The 18,748-nt window shown below is 39.8% G+C and overlaps 1 protein-coding gene across 3 annotated transcripts in view; it reads right to left on the bottom strand.

The window, feature by feature from the left end:
• Window positions 1–865: 865 nt before the first annotated feature.
• The window catches only part of LOC126203408 (probable ribosome production factor 1), a 118,736-nt gene continuing 100,853 nt past the window's right edge, over window positions 866–18,748 (bottom strand). For all 3 annotated transcript variants that reach the window (XM_049937712.1, XM_049937713.1, XM_049937714.1), the window contains exons 4-5: window positions 2,949–3,173; window positions 866–1,379 (exon numbers count right to left, since the gene is read on the bottom strand). In XM_049937712.1, the coding sequence (XP_049793669.1) occupies window positions 1,059–1,379; window positions 2,949–3,173 (546 nt within the window). In that variant the 3' untranslated portion in view covers window positions 866–1,058. The remainder of the gene's footprint in view (window positions 1,380–2,948; window positions 3,174–18,748) is intronic.

The following is an 18,748-nucleotide window of genomic DNA, read 5'->3' as shown; positions in this document are numbered from 1 at the left end:
ACTGTCAGAAGCAGTGACTTTTCACAAAAAATGATACAATTTACTAAATAACTTGTTATAATAAAGCATGAAGTTTAAAATGACAGCGTTCAAGTGAATGTCCTGAAACCCTCTGAATGATCCTTGGTTGCACAAGAGTGCATCATGTGTGATACCTGGAATGAGCCCCATTTTGTCCATCTTTGTTCGAGATTACACCTATAGCAATATTGAGTACCAGAATGGGTTTTCACTCTGCAGCAGAGAGTTTGCTGATATTTAACTTCCTGCAATATTAAAACTGTGTGCCAGACTGGAAGTCGAACCAAGGCTCTATCAACTGAGCTACCGAGCATGACTCATAACACGTTTTAACCTCCCAAAAAGTTTTAGATCAGCGCACAATGAAAATTCATCCTGGAAATGATCCCCCAGGCCGTGGCTAAGCCATGTATCCACAATATCCTTCCTTCCAGGAGTGTTGTTCTGCAAGATTTGCGGGAGAACTTTTGTAAAGTTTGGACAGTAGGTGATGAGCTGCTGGCATAATAAAAGCTGTGAGAATGAGTCATGCTTGGGTAGCTCAGTTGGTAAAGCACTTGCCCACAGAAGGCAAATGTCCCTCGGTTCAAGTTCTGGCCCAGCACCCAGTTGTAATCTGCCAGAAAGTTTCAATATTAAGTGCACTTGTAACATCATTTTTAACCTACAAAAAGTCTTATCTTAAGTTCTTAGTCTGGCAAAAACTGCAGCAAAAACAGATAATTAAAACTGTTAAGTCCAGCTTTGAAACCTGGAGCTGCTTTCTCAAAAGCACAAGTGTTCTCAATTTTAAGGTAACAACATAGGAAACAGTCACTGAAAATTGATTTTCAGAGAATCAGGGTTAATACCGATACATTCAGTTTTTATTCTCCTGAGCTCTAATTCTTTGTAATGGTTTCACATAGGAAATCTTGCTTTACATATAATATGTGATAAACAGTTTACATTATTTCACTGATAGTGTAAATTTCTATCCTGTTGTGTGGACATTGCCAGTACCCTCCGCACACATACTGTCATTTCAGCACAAAAGATTACAGGTAAAACTTCCTCCTTGAAGCCTCCAATGTGTGCCGGCGACCAGTCTTGTCCCACTCAAACTCTCCAGTCTTCGTGTCGAAGGTGCCATGCTGCAACCACCGTAGTCGTAGAGTGAAACGGGGACCTAACTCACGTAGGGACACCTTCTGGGCAGATTTGTACTGGTACATGTGGTGCCGAAAGAAAATGTAGTCTCTCTGGTTGTGAAAAGTGACGACACGCCTGCCTTTGAACTCAGGGTCTGGATTGAATAGCACACCTAGGATGTTGGCAACAGTGTGGCCCAGGCGAGTGGTGAAATTGTTCAGTATTACCTGCAAGTCACCACACAATACAGTCAACACAGAGATAGGTAAATTTTGCAGCAGCAAGCAAAGGAAGTTAATCAGAGAAAAATACAAGTTGATCAGTACACGCAGAGCATTCTACTCTTGTCCAAACTACACATCTCTACCTCTTTGCACTTTTACCTTGCCCTTTAAATGTTTCTCACTCTATGAGCTTACCTTGCTACACCTGTCTTAAATTTTTCATTGTACTCTGTCAACCTCACTGATCTATTATTTTCTTTGACTTTACTCCCACTTCTACCTTACCTTTACATTATTTCTTTGTCCTTTTCACAATTTCTTTCTTGTGTCTTTGTTGTAGTCTTATTCAGTCTGAATGTGGTCCAAATCATCTACCCACACTACTCTATCATAGGCAACTGCAACCTACATCTGTTTCAACCTGCTTATTGTATTTGAGCATTTGTCTCCCACAACAATTCTTACCAATCCCACACTTACCTCCATTATCAAACTGACGATTCCTCGATTCCTCACGATGTGTCCTATCAACCAATTCCTTCTTGCAGTAGGTTGTACCATAAATTTCTTTTTTCCCCCAAACCAGTTCAATACCCTCTCAGTAGTGATTCAATCAACCATCTAATCTTTAGCATTTTCCAACAGTACAACATTTCAATAGCTTGTACATTCTTGTTGTCTGAATTCTATTTACTGCCCCCACTTCACTTCCATTCAAGGCTACACTTTAGACAAAATATGTTCAGAGAAGACTTTCAAACACTTAAATTTATATTCAATGCTACAAATTTCTCTTCTTCAGAAAATACTTTGTCTTGTTACCAGTCTCCATTTATATTGTCTCTACTTCAGCTATCAGTTATTTTGCTGCTCAAATAGCAAAACTCTTTTACTAGTTTTAGTGCCTCATTCCCTAATTCATGGAAACTACTTTTCTTTCATATTTACCCATCTGACTAACGAGTGATGAGAGAGATGATTTGTTTTCCCTGTCACACTCTTTACCCCCCCCCCTCCCTCCCCCCCCTCCCCTCCTCTCTCTCTCTCATATTGATATGTTAGCAGAAAGTGCATTGACTGATATTTACAGTGATAAATGTAGCATGTGGGTGTTAAACACAATGGTGACCAAATGTGGTATAATTGGATAGATAAAAAAATCTACCCACCAAGCAACTCATGAAAAAACGAGTGTAACAGTTATGGAAATGTACATTCATCTGAGTGTATTTCAAATCTCATTCGGTGCAGTCTCCAATAGTCGGTTTTTCCTTCTCATTCCATCTGGTACGTCTCCCCTGACCCAGGATTCTGGGTAACTTTTGCATATCCCTCCCCCTTTCCTAAACCTCACCAGTTCTTTTCCTTCATTCCTCTTCCTTCCCCTTCAACTATTCTGTAAGAAGAAAGAGCCAGTGGCTCTGAAAGCTTGCATATTTCTATAACTTTTAACTGTGTTTTCTCCCACTGCTGCTTGGAGTATAGATTTTTATCCACCCAGTTATCATATACATGCAAAAATTGATTGTTTTAGTCAATATTAATGTAAGAATTTTACAAAGTGTGACTTACTTCTGGCTTATGTTGTGATATTTCCTTATAGTTGCGCTTGAGGTCTGTGGTTAACTTTACATTGCTAAGCTTGAAATTTGCAGTTGGGCCATCTGGTAAGTGAACAACCAGTAGGCCATTTGGCTGCCGCTGATCCTCATTGATTACTATCAGATCTGAGAAGCCTTCTCGTTTGCAACTCTCAACCATCTTCTTCACACCAGATCGGTTACGGTACCGAGTGATCTGTTATGAAAGCAAATTAACTTCTAATGTAAGACAAGCTACTTACACCTGTAGGCTCTAGTACATAACAGGTAACAATTTAAATACCTTGTTTAATGTACAGCACAGCTATCAAAGAAATTAATACAATGATGGAAAATGTTAGGGAGAACCCAAACAACAGTAATAGCAAAATATACAATCACACAAACCATACAGAGAAAGCATGTAGCAGATAATCAAATACAGTAGGTGCTCGAAACCTCTTTTCAAACATGTTGAAGATAAAACACATGAATTATTTGCACATACATGTGTATTACAACATTACATTTACATTTCTTCTAGTTGACACTCTGAATTTGTTCTTTTGTCAGTATACACGAAAATGAAAGAAACAGGGAGAGAGAGAGAGAGAGAGAGAGAGAGAGAGAGAGAGTAAAACAGAAGGACAATAAAGGAACTAAGAGTAGAGTTTACTGTCCAGTGAACACAAAAACTACTAGATAGGGCACTACCTCAGTTGGAGAAGGAATTCCATGATCCAACAAATTCCACATTCTTTAACATTTCTGGCAGCCAGGTATTGTACACTAGTAACACAAAGTTTCTTTTCTGGTTCATATATTGCTGTTTTTACTTTTGGGCTTTCAATCTAAATTAGATTACACTGTTCATCCAGGAACAACTGCGTTAGAAAAATCACAAAAGGCTTCTGCCATACAGACAAATAACAATGATAAGTGTGTGATTGTCACAATAAAAATGTGTTATTATAAGCTATGCACAATCCCTATTTAATGAAAAATACAAGCAAAAACATATGTAGTTGTCATACACAATTAAAAATCGTAATCCTCACCAATACACTGAATGAAATATGTATAAGCGAAGGAAATTAAATGTACAATACAATGTTTATACAATAATTCATGGCAATGAATTTCATCAGTTCTTAAAAAACCACAGGTGTGTAACAGCAAGTAAAAACTTATCAAAAAATTGAAATTGGTGTCTAGATATAAAGCAACAGCTATTTTCCAACATGCTACAACAACAAATTATATGTCAAAACATGCATTTCTGAGAGAGCTTTTCTTTGTGCTCACCCACAAAAAAGAAAAAATTTATGAACATGGTGAATTAAACCAAAAACAGTGAAAGGCACCAGACTCTAAAGCCGCATGCACACTGAGCTTGAAACACATTTATGAAACATTTTTCAGGTACTTGATGTGGAAACGGTTTGGAAACATGTTTCCACAAATGAAAACATCTGTCCATAACAATGATAGTGCAGATCAAAGGAAACAATGTTTCAGGTCAGCTACCGTATGTCACTGCTGTACGGTGCTAGTGCATATTTATACGAGGGCCGTTCAGAAAGTAACCTCCGGTTGATTTAAAAAAATACACCAAGTTAAATAAAAATATTTTAATATATACATCTTAAAACTACATCTTTGCACTATTTTTCTACATAGTCTCCATAGCGATTGAGGCACTTATCGTATCTCTTCACAAGCTTTGAAATTCCTTCTGCATAAAAATCACCCGCTTGTGCCTGGAGCCAGCCTGTGACCGCATCTTTGAGCTCTTCGTCGTCATCAAACCACTGTGACCCGAGCCATTTCTTCAAATGCATGAAGAGGTGATAATCACTTGGCGCCAGGTCTGGGCTGTAAGGTGGATGGTTGATAACGTCCCACTTGAAGGACTCAAGAAGGGCCGTTGTTCTGCGAGCAGAGTGAGGACGGGCGTTATCGTGCAAAAAAACGATACCAGAAGTCAGCATACCACAGCGTTTGTTCTGTATAGCCTGTCGTAACTTTTTTATTGTTTCACAGTACACGTCTTGATTAATGGTCGTACCACGTTCCATGAATTCAACCAACAACACCCCTTTGGCATCCCAAAACACCATTGCCATCAGTTTTCTGGCAGAAAAATCTTGCGAGGCTTTTCTTGGTTTGGTAGGCGAATTTGAATGTGCCCACATCTTTGATTGTTCTTTTGTCTCAGGGTTCACATACTTAATCCAGGTTTCGTCACCGGTCACGATTCTGTTTAACAATGGTTCTCCTTTGTCCTCATAACGTGACAGAAAGTCTAATGCAGAGGCCATTCTTTGAGTTTTGTGGTGGTCGGTAAGAATTTTGGGCACCCATCGTGCACAGAACTTACGGTAACCCAATCTTGCTGTCACTATCTCGTACAAGAGAGTCTTAGAAATCTGTGGACAACCAGTAGACAACTCCGACATTGAGAAACGTCGATTTTCACGAACTTTTGCATCAACTGTCTGAACGAGTTCGTCAGTCACCAATGATGGTCTACCACTCCTCTCTTCATCATGAACGTTTTCTCGTCCTCTTTTAAATAAACGTACCCATTCACGGACAACTCCTTCACTCATAACTCTTGGTCCGTACACAGCACAAAGCTCACGATGAATAGCTGCTGCAGAATATCCTTTGGCTGTAAAAAACCTTATGACAGCACGCACTTCACATTTGGCAGGGTTTTCTATTGCAGCACACATTTCAAACTGCCATAAAAACTAAACTAGCGCAGGTACGACGTTCACTCGACCACGGCTTGATGCCGACTGACCTGTTGAGTGCGTGAACGCACAGATGGCGTCGCTACTCCCCCCACAACCCGCACTGTGACCAATCGGAGGTTACTTTCTGAACTGCCCTCGTATGTCGCACTGTGTAGTCTGTTATATAAAGAGTTGTTAGGTTTTTATTTTCCCTTGTTGTGTTAAGTTTTTCCAGGGGTGGGAGAGGAGGGAGGGGTTATGCAGTGAACGAGACTGCAAGCCGTCGAGTTTTTGTCATTGTACAAGGCTAAGGGCTGCTTGTGGAATACATGAAGCAAGCAGTACAAGAAAAGCAACAAAACACAAGACCCTCTGCAGAGAACTGCTGCTACATTTGTTAGAATACTGACAAAGACAGTGTAGAAAAGAAAATAAGGTCGTTTGTCATATCTTGCTTTGAAATGCGAAATGAATACTCAAGGCTCTGGAATGAAACTCATGTTGCCAAAAAACTAAGATTAGCAGCATGTCTAGTTGTCAGTGCTTGCAGAAATTTCTGTCTATTTTTAAGAAAGGTTGATACCATATTTGCCAGAAATTCCGAATCATTAGGGGACATCTGAGTGAAATTATGGAAATTAGAACTGTCTTCCGTATTCAGTTCCTAAATGTCGCAAGTTTCCCCACCAGTTCTTCTATAGTATGTTTTCCCTCACCAATGACAATGAGTATATGCAAACCAACAAACTGATTTCAATCAGTAACTAATGTGATGTTATCAACCATTACCAACTTCCATACAAACTCTCCCTCATCAAAATAATACCATAGTTTTAAAACCAATTACGAAATTCTTTGATAAACAAAACCTCCTCCTGTAAAACTCTGAAACACTGAAAAATGGCTGCATGGCCTGCAGGCCAAAAGTCATGATAAACAAAATATAAAGAAAGAAAGAAAGAAAGAAAGAAAGATGAAGGTGCCTTTCATTTTGTTTTCATGAACCTTCAAGTATTAAAAATGCAGCACCACATATTACAGCTCCCTCATCTTGGGACATGACATGGCAGACAATGCAAAAACGATACAACAAATAGCGTTGCAGATGATACAAATACACTGAGATATGGTTGTTTCTTGTCTCTGTGGCAGCAAAGTTGGAAACAGATGTGAAACACTGCAGGAAACAATATTTCCAACTGAAACACGTTTGCAGTGGCAGTGTGGATGCAGCTTAACATGTGGGAGGTGTGTGTTTTCCTTGTGTAGCCAGCAGCACTACAGCACACACTGGTGATTAGAACACAGTGATCTCCAATATATTGCTTGAAAACATTTACTTGCTCATTGTACTGAGTTGTCAAAGTGGAGCATTCTGCGCAACATTGCCAACACACACCATTTACACTTCAAACTTGTCACTTATTGTCGTGTAAACAAACAAGTTTTCGTGAAAGCACGTATATACACACAAGTTTTCCTTCACAAGTGGTACTTATTTATACCAATGAATATAACCAAGTTAAGCCTGCTGTGATTTCAGTGTTCCTCTGTCCCAGCAGTCCATCACATTTATAACAATCTGTCTGCCATCACACTGCATTAAAAAACCATTGAGGACTGTAACAAAGGCGAACAAGCTATTGCACAAATGTTCACTGAAAATGTTTTCTTAATTGTCGTGCCATGCATAGCAAATGGAGTAGCCTACGTTGCCTGCAGTCGGTGGAGGCACGTACATTCCAGATTCTCTCAAGACTCCAGGGAGAACTCCTGCAAGTAAACGAATTCACGGTAGTGGAGAGTTTGCTATAAACATCACATCAGCTGTACTTTGGAACAAGCCACCAAGTAAGCTTGCGGTTCATCGCTCTTATGCTAGAAGCCACAGCATTAGTGTGATGTCACCACGTTACACCGCAAGTGGAAAACACACCCAAAATGTTACAAATATCGGAGATGTTGTAATCCAGTAGTTTTCACTGTATTTCACAGTTTAGAGTTTATTTCACCATGTAAACTCTTAAATTTTTGCTGTTTTTGAGGTGAACATAAAATGACAGAACCGTCAAAACTGTGTGTTTACAGTATAATTTGTGGCAATAGTGAGTTGGGAAATGCCTCAGTTACCTCGTACATCATTGCAAAAGTGATAGCCTTTCAACTACATACCCTACAGTATTAACAGTTGCAAAACTCACTTTTTTTCCTAATGGGTCTATTATAGGAGATAAAATTTTGAAATTCCTTTTTTGTTTGTTTATGTCCTTGTGATTTGGTTATGTCAGTTGACGTTATGCATGTTGGTAAAATTGCTACCTAGCAGGAGAAGAAATTCTTCCACCGACATTGGTTTATAGCTTCTGTGCTTGTTCATAACCTAGTGCTTTAAGAATTTTGAATGTTTCATTGGCTAAGGTCTGTAAACTTACTATGTGTGTCAGAGTGGTGTGGAGTTTGCGCTGGCTGTTGGGTGACATAACAAGTAACCAGCCAATAAGAGCTCACTAGCTGGTAATGGTCTTTTACCTGATTCAGAGGGAGCATATTCTTTGAGAGTCAGTGTTTGAATTTAAAAGGCTGATGATCGCTCTTGTTGCTAAATACCATTCATCAGAAATACATTAAAAAAGACAAGACTGATTTATAAGTCGCACAAGGAAAGTGGGTGGCTGGGCACTTTTGTCACATATTGGCTTGGTCCAGAACACTTCGCTTCGACTGTCCTGTTTTTCCATTGCTGCCGCAACCTAGCAGTAGTTGTATTATAATCATGTGGTGAAGCTAAATGTCACAAGTTTTGTTGGCATTGCCAATCATGTATTATGTCAGCGTTTCCTCTCTCCCATCTCCCCTCTCCGCAATGGCCTAAAATATCCCTTAACTCAATCACCACTCGCAGTGCAAACCGACTGTCTTTTGTCCCACATATAACTCATTCAGTCACATCAAATGTCAATAGGAAGAAAACAGGATGAAGTCAAGAGACACATCATGTAAGAATGTAGAATTGAGGTAAACCTCACTAGGAAAAAACATAAAATCAGGGAATTTTCAACATTGATCTTATGGGTTTTTCACAGGGACTACGAATTTATGATGTAGAATTGCAAAAAACATAATATTGGGGAATGAAAAATCAAAGTTCCACCGTAGTGTTACTTCTGGTGCCACAACATATATGATAATGAACTAAGGTCAAGCAAAGGGACTTACAAGTTTAACTTTTGCAGGAGATTGTGTGCTTGATCGGAAAAGCCCAACACTTTGCCTTTCACAAAAGCTGATACCAGGGTGCGATTTGTGCTTCTACCAGTGGGGGGGGGAATGTCTTAGGGGGTTAGTAGAATTATATATGTTACTAGCTTGGACCGTGGCGTTACGCATGGTTAAACAGCTATTTATAAATAGATGTTAATGTCGAAACTCACTATTGACGCGTATGCACTATCAGAAAAGCCATCTCTTGTTATATCTTTAAAAGTACATTATAGGTAAAGCTTATTTACAAAATCATCTACATATGGGTACAGATGTACGAGGGGAATTCAAAACGTAGAGGCACATTTGTGAAAAGTTATACTTATTCTGATGGTAGAAAACTGAAACATATTAATAGCGTTAATAGTAAGACTTATTAAAAACTTTCATTGTTCGGCTCCACAAATTTACATTATATGTAAAGTTTTACTCCAGTGCGTGGGAAATAAACAACCCAGGTTGGGATGCATAAACTAAAACCAGAGGAGGGGATGGTCTGATGCAGAGGGGGGGAAATCCTCCCCCATCCCCCCCTGCAAATCGCACACTGGCTGACACCTACAAGGGTATAGTAAAAGTATCAGTAACATGACAGTCTACTAAGAAACCACTGAAATAGGAACTGTTACAGTAGCAGTTAGAAAGTGAAAACCATTGCTGACACTATATTGTTAAAATTTTATTTCTCCAAGAAAGCAAACGAAATAAATCTTTCTTCCAAAGAAACACTGTAAAAGTGAGGAATGGTTAACATGTAAAAGTAATTCAAGAATGGAGAAATCTCTCAAAACTCCATGTCAGGATTGATACAAGATGGAGGAAAGGCAGCCCATGTCCAAATAGTAGAGTTCTACTACTAACAATAATCTCTTGTTGTTAACCATTAGAACATGATCATTAGAATTTGTAAGAAATGACAAGATACACTTGCAAGGATTCAGGAGGGAAATTCTATTTTCAATGTATCAGTGATGTGTCATTTGCATTCAAAAGTGAAACACGTTTCAACACCACTGAAATAGATTATATTTAATAAATCTGACAACATTGTTGTTGTGTAAAATAACTATTTAGTCTCTCTGTTTTGTAATTAATTCCAAAGAGCTATATTTGATGAAGTTCACTTACTACAATTGATTTCAAAGTTCTGGCGGAGTCATCATCAGGCACTAGTCATTGGTGCTTCTAAATCAAGCATAATAAAACATGAACATAATCAATATGGCTGTTTGGAATTAATTTTAAAAAAAGAGAATAAATAATTTTTATCTGAAAAAATAGTAATTTAGTTGACATCCCCATCTCTTCAGCAAAATGGAAGATGAAAGACTGACAATATCAGGGGCTTCAGGCACTTCCTCAAATCTTGCCCAAGCATTTGCACCGACATTCTATACAATGTTAACTCTTGCACAGAAAATCAATGACAGATAATGAAAATAATTAATACTATAATACCAGTCCTTTGGGAAGGACACTTCTCAAATAAAATATTTTTGTCAAATGGGGACAACAATAGAGAAGTAGTTAACTTGTACAAACAAGGGCAAGGAAGTAAAAGGGAAAAGTTAGCATCAGCGATAAAGAAAGAAAGCAATGGATGCAAAGATAGAGACGGAGGGAGGGGAATGTGTAGAAATGAGGAAATCTAAGTTGAGTGAGGGCAGAGAGAATCAATCATTGGGCAAGAGAAAGATAGCAAAAATTTACTGAGAGGAAAGCCCTGCCAATGATAATAAGAAAAGATTCAGACTCCTCTTGAATGCAGTATTGTTTTGGGTCTGACACAGACTACTGAGTCATATGTTCCCAGAGGATTGAATTGGAGAACGGATAGGAGAAAGATTTCTTTCATAAAGATACTTGAGTTTTTTTTTCTGTAATCACTGGCAGAACTTTCCTCTCAGTACTGTAAATCCTAGCTGTCCTCCTCTCAAATAATGAACCAGTATTCTGCTCTCATCCACCCCAACTAAGCTTACGAAAGACTAATGTCAGGGTTGCCACAAGTTTCCCCATGTGAAATTCCCTGATTTCCAGACAAGTTTTAGCACTTTTCCCTGACAATTTTTGAGATCTCAAGGGTAAGTGAAGACATAAGTTGACAAAAAATAATGTAAGGACTTCTGTATTTCTAAATGTGTGAACAAAAATCTCAAGTACTAATATCAACATCTTGTGTAATGAACTGCTTTTAGATGGAGAAAGCAAGCCAAATGGTATAATTAAGACCATTGATGTTATTTTATTTCAATAAAGCGAAACACATTTGGTGACAAAAATACACATTTTGTTGGAGTCGCAAGACAGATTTAAAATACCTTCACTGCTTTCAGAAATAATCTCAGAAAAAGTAGGCCTCTTGACAGAAATGTATAAGATGGGGAAGAGTTGGGTAAACGACACTGAAGGTGACCGCGAATAAAATGCTGGTTTTACTAAGTTCCGTTATTGTTGGTTATTACCCACTGTGTTATGTCTATAATTCTATAGGTACTGTGTGATTTTTCTTTCAAGAAATACATGAGTAAATAGTGTACAAACTGCCAGTAACAGCCAGTTTTCTTCTTCTTATCATCCAAACTTTCTAATATATAAACTTCTTTCGAAGTGCCAAAATGTTCTAGAATAAATAAAATGTCTATAAAATGCCGCATTGTACAATGTACTTGTGTTGAGACAGTTGCAATTCCGTGGCCTCTGGCCTGCCGAGGAGCGCCACAGTCCTGGGTCCATGGATAAACCATGAAAACCCGCCACATTACGCCACACACACAGACAGACCCAGCCTGTGGTCAGATCAGTGAAACTAGATCTGACAGGCAGGGCCCGCACATTAGTGGGAAACTATGGGCTTCATATTGGCAGGTCCGATCTGTTAGAGATACCCACAGAAATGGCGGTTTTGGCCCGTCATGGAAGTCCACTCGTGTGGCCAGCTATTCATGTGTCACAGACACCATGTTGATGAAATGGACCGCGTTGATCACCCACACAACAGATAACATGTGCAAATACTCTGAGAATCAATACTAATGAAGATAGGTAGCAACTCACTGTAAAGGCGACCAATGGTCCACAGACAGGCACATGAAAAAGACAATCACACTCTCACAACTAAATTCTTGGCTACAGCCTTTGTCAGAAAATGAGAGCGCACACACATTTACTCAGACACAGCTCATGCACACACGACCTTTGTCTCTGACCGCTGGGTCAACAAGCTTTGAGAATCACATCTAAACAAATCCCTCCTGATGTTGCCCTGCCTCTCATCAGCAGCTGCTAGGCTAGCAGCAAGTAGTGGTGGCAGCACTGACTGCAAGCTGAGGGGAGGGAAAGGGAGAAGCAGTAATAATAAGTCAGCGAGTGTCGCACATGCTCAGCTGAGCCCAGCCAGCGACGAAGCATGAAATTTCAGTAAACAAACAATTTCATGCTACTGAGACAAAAACGAGGTTTTTCCAGTGGGTTTATTTATTTATTTTTTTCCCCTCCAGATTTCTCTGATATTTCCATGATATCATTGAAATTCCCTGATTTACATAACTTGTGGCAACCATGAACGTTATCAAACAACTGGATTAATTTATTTATTTTACGGTCCTTTAGATCTGGTATTCGGAGGACATTGAATCAGTTTTTAAGTGGTACAAACATTCGTTGCTTCGTTGCACTAAAACACAATTGTTTTTCAACTAAAAATAATATTACATAATACCACATTTTCTCTTATACTAAAGAGTTTGCCTCTTTAGCAAACTGGTCAGCACGTCTGACTGCCATGCAGCGGGCCCAGGTTCTATTCCCCGCTACGTCAGACGTTTACTCCACTCAGGACTGGGTGTTGTGTTGTCATCACCATTTCATCATCATCAACATGCAAGTTGCCCAATGTGGTTTCAATGGGAAAGACTTGCACCTTGGTGACCGAAATTTCCCAGGTTAGGACTTCCGGCTATCAATGCCACACAATCATTCATTTATTACACTGAAGATTAGAATTTAACTTCATCTGTAATTATGTTTATGTAGCTCGGTAATACGTTATACAGTAGTTATGCCTTTTTGGAATAGTGCTGGATTTGTATGCTAAACATGTACATAATTTGTCTGTCTTCTATAATAGCTATGAAGGATTCATTACAGAAGGTACAAAGTTCACTGCTGTTCAATTTCTCTTGTATAATAATTATTTTTTTTAATTTGTACATACAAGGAATGACACAATTTTACTTTCTCTAAATAGCTGCCTGCATGATGTTCTTTGAATTACTTTTAGTATTTTCCTAATTAATACTTTCTGTTGTATGTACACTCCTGGAAATTGAAATAAGAACACCGTGAATTCATTGTCCCAGGAAGGGGAAACTTTATTGACACATTCCTGGGGTCAGATACATCACATGATCACACTGACAGAACCACAGGCACATAGACACAGGCAACAGAGCATGCACAATGTCGGCACTAGTACAGTGTATATCCACCTTTCGCAGCAATGCAGGCTGCTATTCTCCCATGGAGACGGTCGTAGAGATGCTGGATGTAGTCCTGTGGAACGGCTTGCCATGCCATTTCCACCTGGCGCCTCAGTTGGACCAGCGTTCGTGCTGGACGTGCAGACCGCGTGAGACGACGCTTCATCCAGTCCCAAACATGCTCAATGGGGGACAGATCCGGAGATCTTGCTGGCCAGGGTAGTTGACTTACACCTTCTAGAGCACGTTGGGTGGCACGGGATACATGCGGATGTACATTGTCCTGTTGGAACAGCAAGTTCCCTTGCCGGTCTAGGAATGGTAGAATGATGGGTTCGATGACGGTTTGGATGTACCGTGCACTATTCAGTGTCCCCTCGACGATCACCAGTGGTGTACGGCCAGTGTAGGAGATCGCTCCCCACACCATGATGCCGGGTGTTGGCCCTGTGTGCCTCGGTCGTATGCAGTCCTGATTGTGGCGCTCACCTGCACGGCGCCAAACACGCATACGACCATCATTGGCACCAAGGCAGAAGCGACTCTCATCGCTGAAGATGACACGTCTCCATTCGTCCCTCCATTCACGCCTGTCGCGACACCACTGGAGGCGGGCTGCATGATGTTGGGGCGTGAGCGGAAGACGGCCTAACGGTGTGCGGGACCGTAGCCCAGCTTCATGGAGACGGTTGCGAATGGTCCTCGCCGATACCCCAGGAGCAACAGTGTCCCTAATTTGCTGGGAAGTGGCAGTGCGGTCCCCTACGGCACTGCGTAGGATCCTACGGTCTTGGCGTGCATCCGTGCGTCGCTGCGGTCCGGTCCCAGGTCGACGGGCACGTGCACCTTCCGCCGACCACTGGCAACAACATCGATGTACTGTGGAGACCTCACGCCCCACGTGTTGAGCAATTCGGCGGTACGTCCACCCGGCCTCCCGCATGCCCACTATACGCCCTCGCTCAAAGTCCGTCAACTGCAGATACGGTTCACGTCCACGCTGTCGCGGCATGCTACCAGTGTTAAAGACTGCGATGGAGCTCCGTATGCCACGGCAAACTGGCTGACACTGACGGCGGCGGTGCACAAATGCTGCGCAGCTAGCGCCATTCGACGGCCAACACCGCGGTTCCTGGTGTGTCCGCTGTGCCGTGCGTGTGATCATTGCTTGTACAGCCCTCTCGCAGTGTCCGGAGCAAGTATGGTGGGTCTGACACACCGGTGTCAATGTGTTCTTTTTTCCATTTCCAGGAGTGTATATATCTAGAAATTTTTACAATGTGTTTTGAAGATTGACTGTTTGTTCAGTACAATGTAGGAATTAGCTCGTGTTCTATTGTGTGGTGGATATGTTCAGTGCAACAGTTTTTTTCCAAGTTTATAAATAAATCATTTGCCTCCAAATACTCTACTATATTCTCTCCGTTACTGCTTTGATGTTTTCTTTCAATATTTCTTTCATATATACTGTTAATAAGATTACAGTAATCTGCAATTTACATATTAATTTCTTGTCCAGCATGTGGAGCATGTTAACACGGGTTTCACAACCTTAGTATTGATTTTGAATCAAATGCCAGTGTTAGTAGCACTTTTCTTATTATTTTACAGACAGTGACCAGTCTCAACCACTGAGGCCATTATTCATTAGCTACACTGTACGTCAGATATCCTGAAAGGACACACAACGGCGTATCAGTCATGGTTTTTAAAATAAAAAGTGTAACTGGTGCTGACATTTTATTTGAAATCATTTACATATATTAAAAACAGGATAGGAGCCAATATGGACCCGGGGGACACATTGTGTTCTATTGCTAAATACTAGGTCATACTAGACTCACGAAACAAGGATTGAGACAACATACAGCACTTCTTATTAAATAAAACAGTAAATCAGTGAAAAACTGCTTTTAATAGCTGCCCCTCGCTGGGTACGCCCATGTCCCCTTTAGGAAAATCATGTCAGTCCCTTTCCTTCTCTCTTCTTACTTCTCCTTCTACCCTTCTGCCAGGAGGAGGAGCCACTGGCTCTGAAAGCTTCCACATTTTCTAACTTTTATGTTTTTTCTCCTGCTGTCACCTTGCAAGTAGGTTTTTTATCTTTTAAATTACATTACATTTTCAAAAATTTATTATTTTTGTTGAAATATATTGATTTTTATAGATATGCTTCTTGGACTACAAATTTGCTCCCATGAATCTTCATTTAAATAATGCCTAAATACTTCATATTTCTTGTCACTGTAAGATCTACTTTTGTACTATGTTGACTTTCTATTCTGAGAGTACTGCTTTCCAAGTGGAAATTTATGGTTTGGCCATAGTTATCACGTGACATCATCATAAGCTTTTAGGACATGTTACTGTTTTTAAAGACTGAACATACATTTTCATAGTGTCCTTTGGTGGTTTTACACACACTGGACAAATTTTTCTTTTATCAATGTGTCATTCTATTTCTTCGAAGTTGATATTTCATATTCTAATGCCTCAATGTCATTTTGCAGTAACTTAATAATGAATTTTACATATGTGTCTTAAGCAAGCATTCATGGGTGGTTCAGGTCTTGTGAATTTCTCATTATTTCTGCAATATGAAACTATGTAGAAATTCAGCATAACTGATGACTGGACTACGTTTTGTGACAAGTTAAAACTGCATGTCTTGTCAGGCCTTTAACTTGAATATCCACTCTCCATAGGCACTTGTTTCATTAACTGACACTGCAGTGCAAGCCACACTGACCAATTTTTCCAATTTAGTTTCTCTATAAAATTGTAAGGAATGGAAGTGGCCCAGCAGCAAGTTTTGAGCTGGTGTGTAAAGTACACTCAAGCAGACCTGATGGTATGGCACCTCCTACTGAAGCCATTGTCCTACCACAAGTCATGGGCGGGCACACATGTGATCATTCACTCACCAGGGCTGATAAATTATCATCGTCACAGCAGAATGAGATTAATTAGAAATTAAGAAGCCCTTACAGCTAGAAATGATATTAATTAATTTTGAGAATGTTTTTACTGGAGGTTTTGTGTGCATTGCAAGGGCAGACAAGAGATGCCAAAGAGGCAGTAGTGATCCTCTCAAATGAGATATTGTCCATAAGTTTGGTCAGTCATAATTGCCATTAAGCCAGAAGTTGGTAATTTTTAATCAACATCGCATTTTCAATTGTAAGAGAGCCCTTCATGATTGAAAGGTCCTCTGCACATGAATATACCAGAGACGTGCCAGAGAAGCAGTTCTGGCTGTAAGAAGTCAGTGTTAGGTAACCCATCACAACTAAGGCTGGTATTACACTATCACATTTCCTTGTCAAAGTTGATATGTGAAATATTTATGTCAGAGAAATTTGATGGTGTAATAGGGAACTTTGTCAAATCTCGCCTGTCATCAAATAAATATTATCAAATCTAGGGCCTCGCTGTAGATATGACCATACAAGTAGCTTGTCTTTTGTTCACTGCAATGTGAAATGTTACCACTTGGAGTGCTAGCTTCGCTGCAGTTTTCTGTCACCAGTAGTGTGTTTGTAAAGATGGCTGCGAAGTTTAATTCATGTGTGCTGTCAACTACAAAATTAACAGAAATGTATGAAGCTGATGAGGCGCTTTACAATGTGAGGCACGCTGAGAACAAAAATTGATTAAGAAGACTGGAGAGAGCAATGAGATATGGCCCAGGTGCACTGCTGACAACATAAAAAAGAAAATTAAGGGCCCCGCTCACACTACTCTCACGAGAAATCAAAAGTTAATATCATGAACTTTTGCTTTCTCGTGAGAGTAGCTTTTATATCCAGTCTTCTTAATCTATTTTTGTACTCAGAATGCCTCACATTGTAAAGCACCTCATCAGCTTCATACATTTCCATTAAATTTGTAGTTGTGGGACACAAAATGTAATTATTACTTTGATCTACAATAAAAATAGTTCTTATTGCACAAAGTGTATTGAGCATTTATTTACTTTCAGATATTGGTCCTTACTGCTTTATAAATTGCTTCACACGTTTCCGACTATTATTTATTATTTTAGTTAATGAGCACTGTGGTATTTGGTGCTGTACTGTTGTAAGCTAGAGTAACTCTCTGCTGTAGCAAGAAATCAGTGTGTTACTGTGAGCCTGTCTTCTGCAGATATAGCAGTTCTTAAGTGAGTATTGTGCTTTGTGATATGACGAGACAATGCACTGAGCAAATACTGAAATGTCATCGATTCTTGAGTAATTTATGTACAACTTGACGTTCTCTACTAGAAGCTCACATAACAAATTTTGTTGAATGCTTTTATCGTCTCGCCGTAAAACCCACGGCTTCACCCACGTACATTTATTTTTTTCCCCCTGCTTCCTTTCCAAATGCACACACAGTGCAACTGTGGTACACGCAACAGCTGAGCATAACAACAAGTTGTTGTTGTCAGCCATCTACAACTTTGACAAAAATATGGTGACAGTGTAATACCCCTTTTTAGCACCATGCCACATATCTTTGTCAAACAGATTTAATGAATATTTGATCATATCTTTGATCAAATCTTTGTCAAAGAAATATGATAGTGAAATACCAGCCTAAGCAACCTGCCCAAAAGTGTGAACATGAGCATAGTTAGGTTGGCTATGAAAGATACTGCCCTCTGAGCAGCCTTATTCTTTGAAACCCAAATTGTTAAATAGCCCCCATGGCAAGAGCTCTGCCTCACTGAAACATGAGTTTTCTCCTATCAAGATACATTTTCCGGGCTGGTTCAATCAGTTTCCAGGTACTACATATTCCTACCTTTTAAAAGCTATGTTGAGGCAGTTTAACTATGTGCTGCAGGCACCATAAGGTTTGATAAAAGACTGTCAGTTAGTTAAAGAAAAAGGTAATGATCTTGATGCTCACTAGTTATGATGATCAGATCAAATGGAATTACAATGCCAACTTGAAATTACAATCACACTCGGTCCACTGATGCATCCACACCACTGCTAAATTAATCTGCCACCATGTGCCATCATTAGCATGTCTCTAACGTACATCTTCTCAATTACACATTTTATTCCTTTATTCCCTGTCCTCTGTTTACTTATGTAGCCTCGATTGACTGAGCACTGTCTACTGGCCCAGTAATAATTTTCACGTATCAAGGCACTTTTGGCACCTCTTTCTGTGCCTTTATACCCTTTTCAAACAGCGAGTTTCATTGTAAAAAGTTTGTAGGAATGCAGATATTTAATTAAGTCTTTGATTGACTCTTATGTAAGCAGAGTTGTGCTATTCCCTCCGTCCATAGTCTATACACTGTGCTTCTCAAG

The sequence above is a fragment of the Schistocerca nitens genome, chromosome 9 (genome assembly GCF_023898315.1).
Source record: "Schistocerca nitens isolate TAMUIC-IGC-003100 chromosome 9, iqSchNite1.1, whole genome shotgun sequence".
In the NCBI taxonomy this organism is placed as follows: domain Eukaryota; kingdom Metazoa; phylum Arthropoda; class Insecta; order Orthoptera; family Acrididae; genus Schistocerca; species Schistocerca nitens.
The sequence above is the reverse complement of the archived record's forward strand: the minus strand, read 5'-3'. Positions and strand labels throughout refer to the sequence as shown.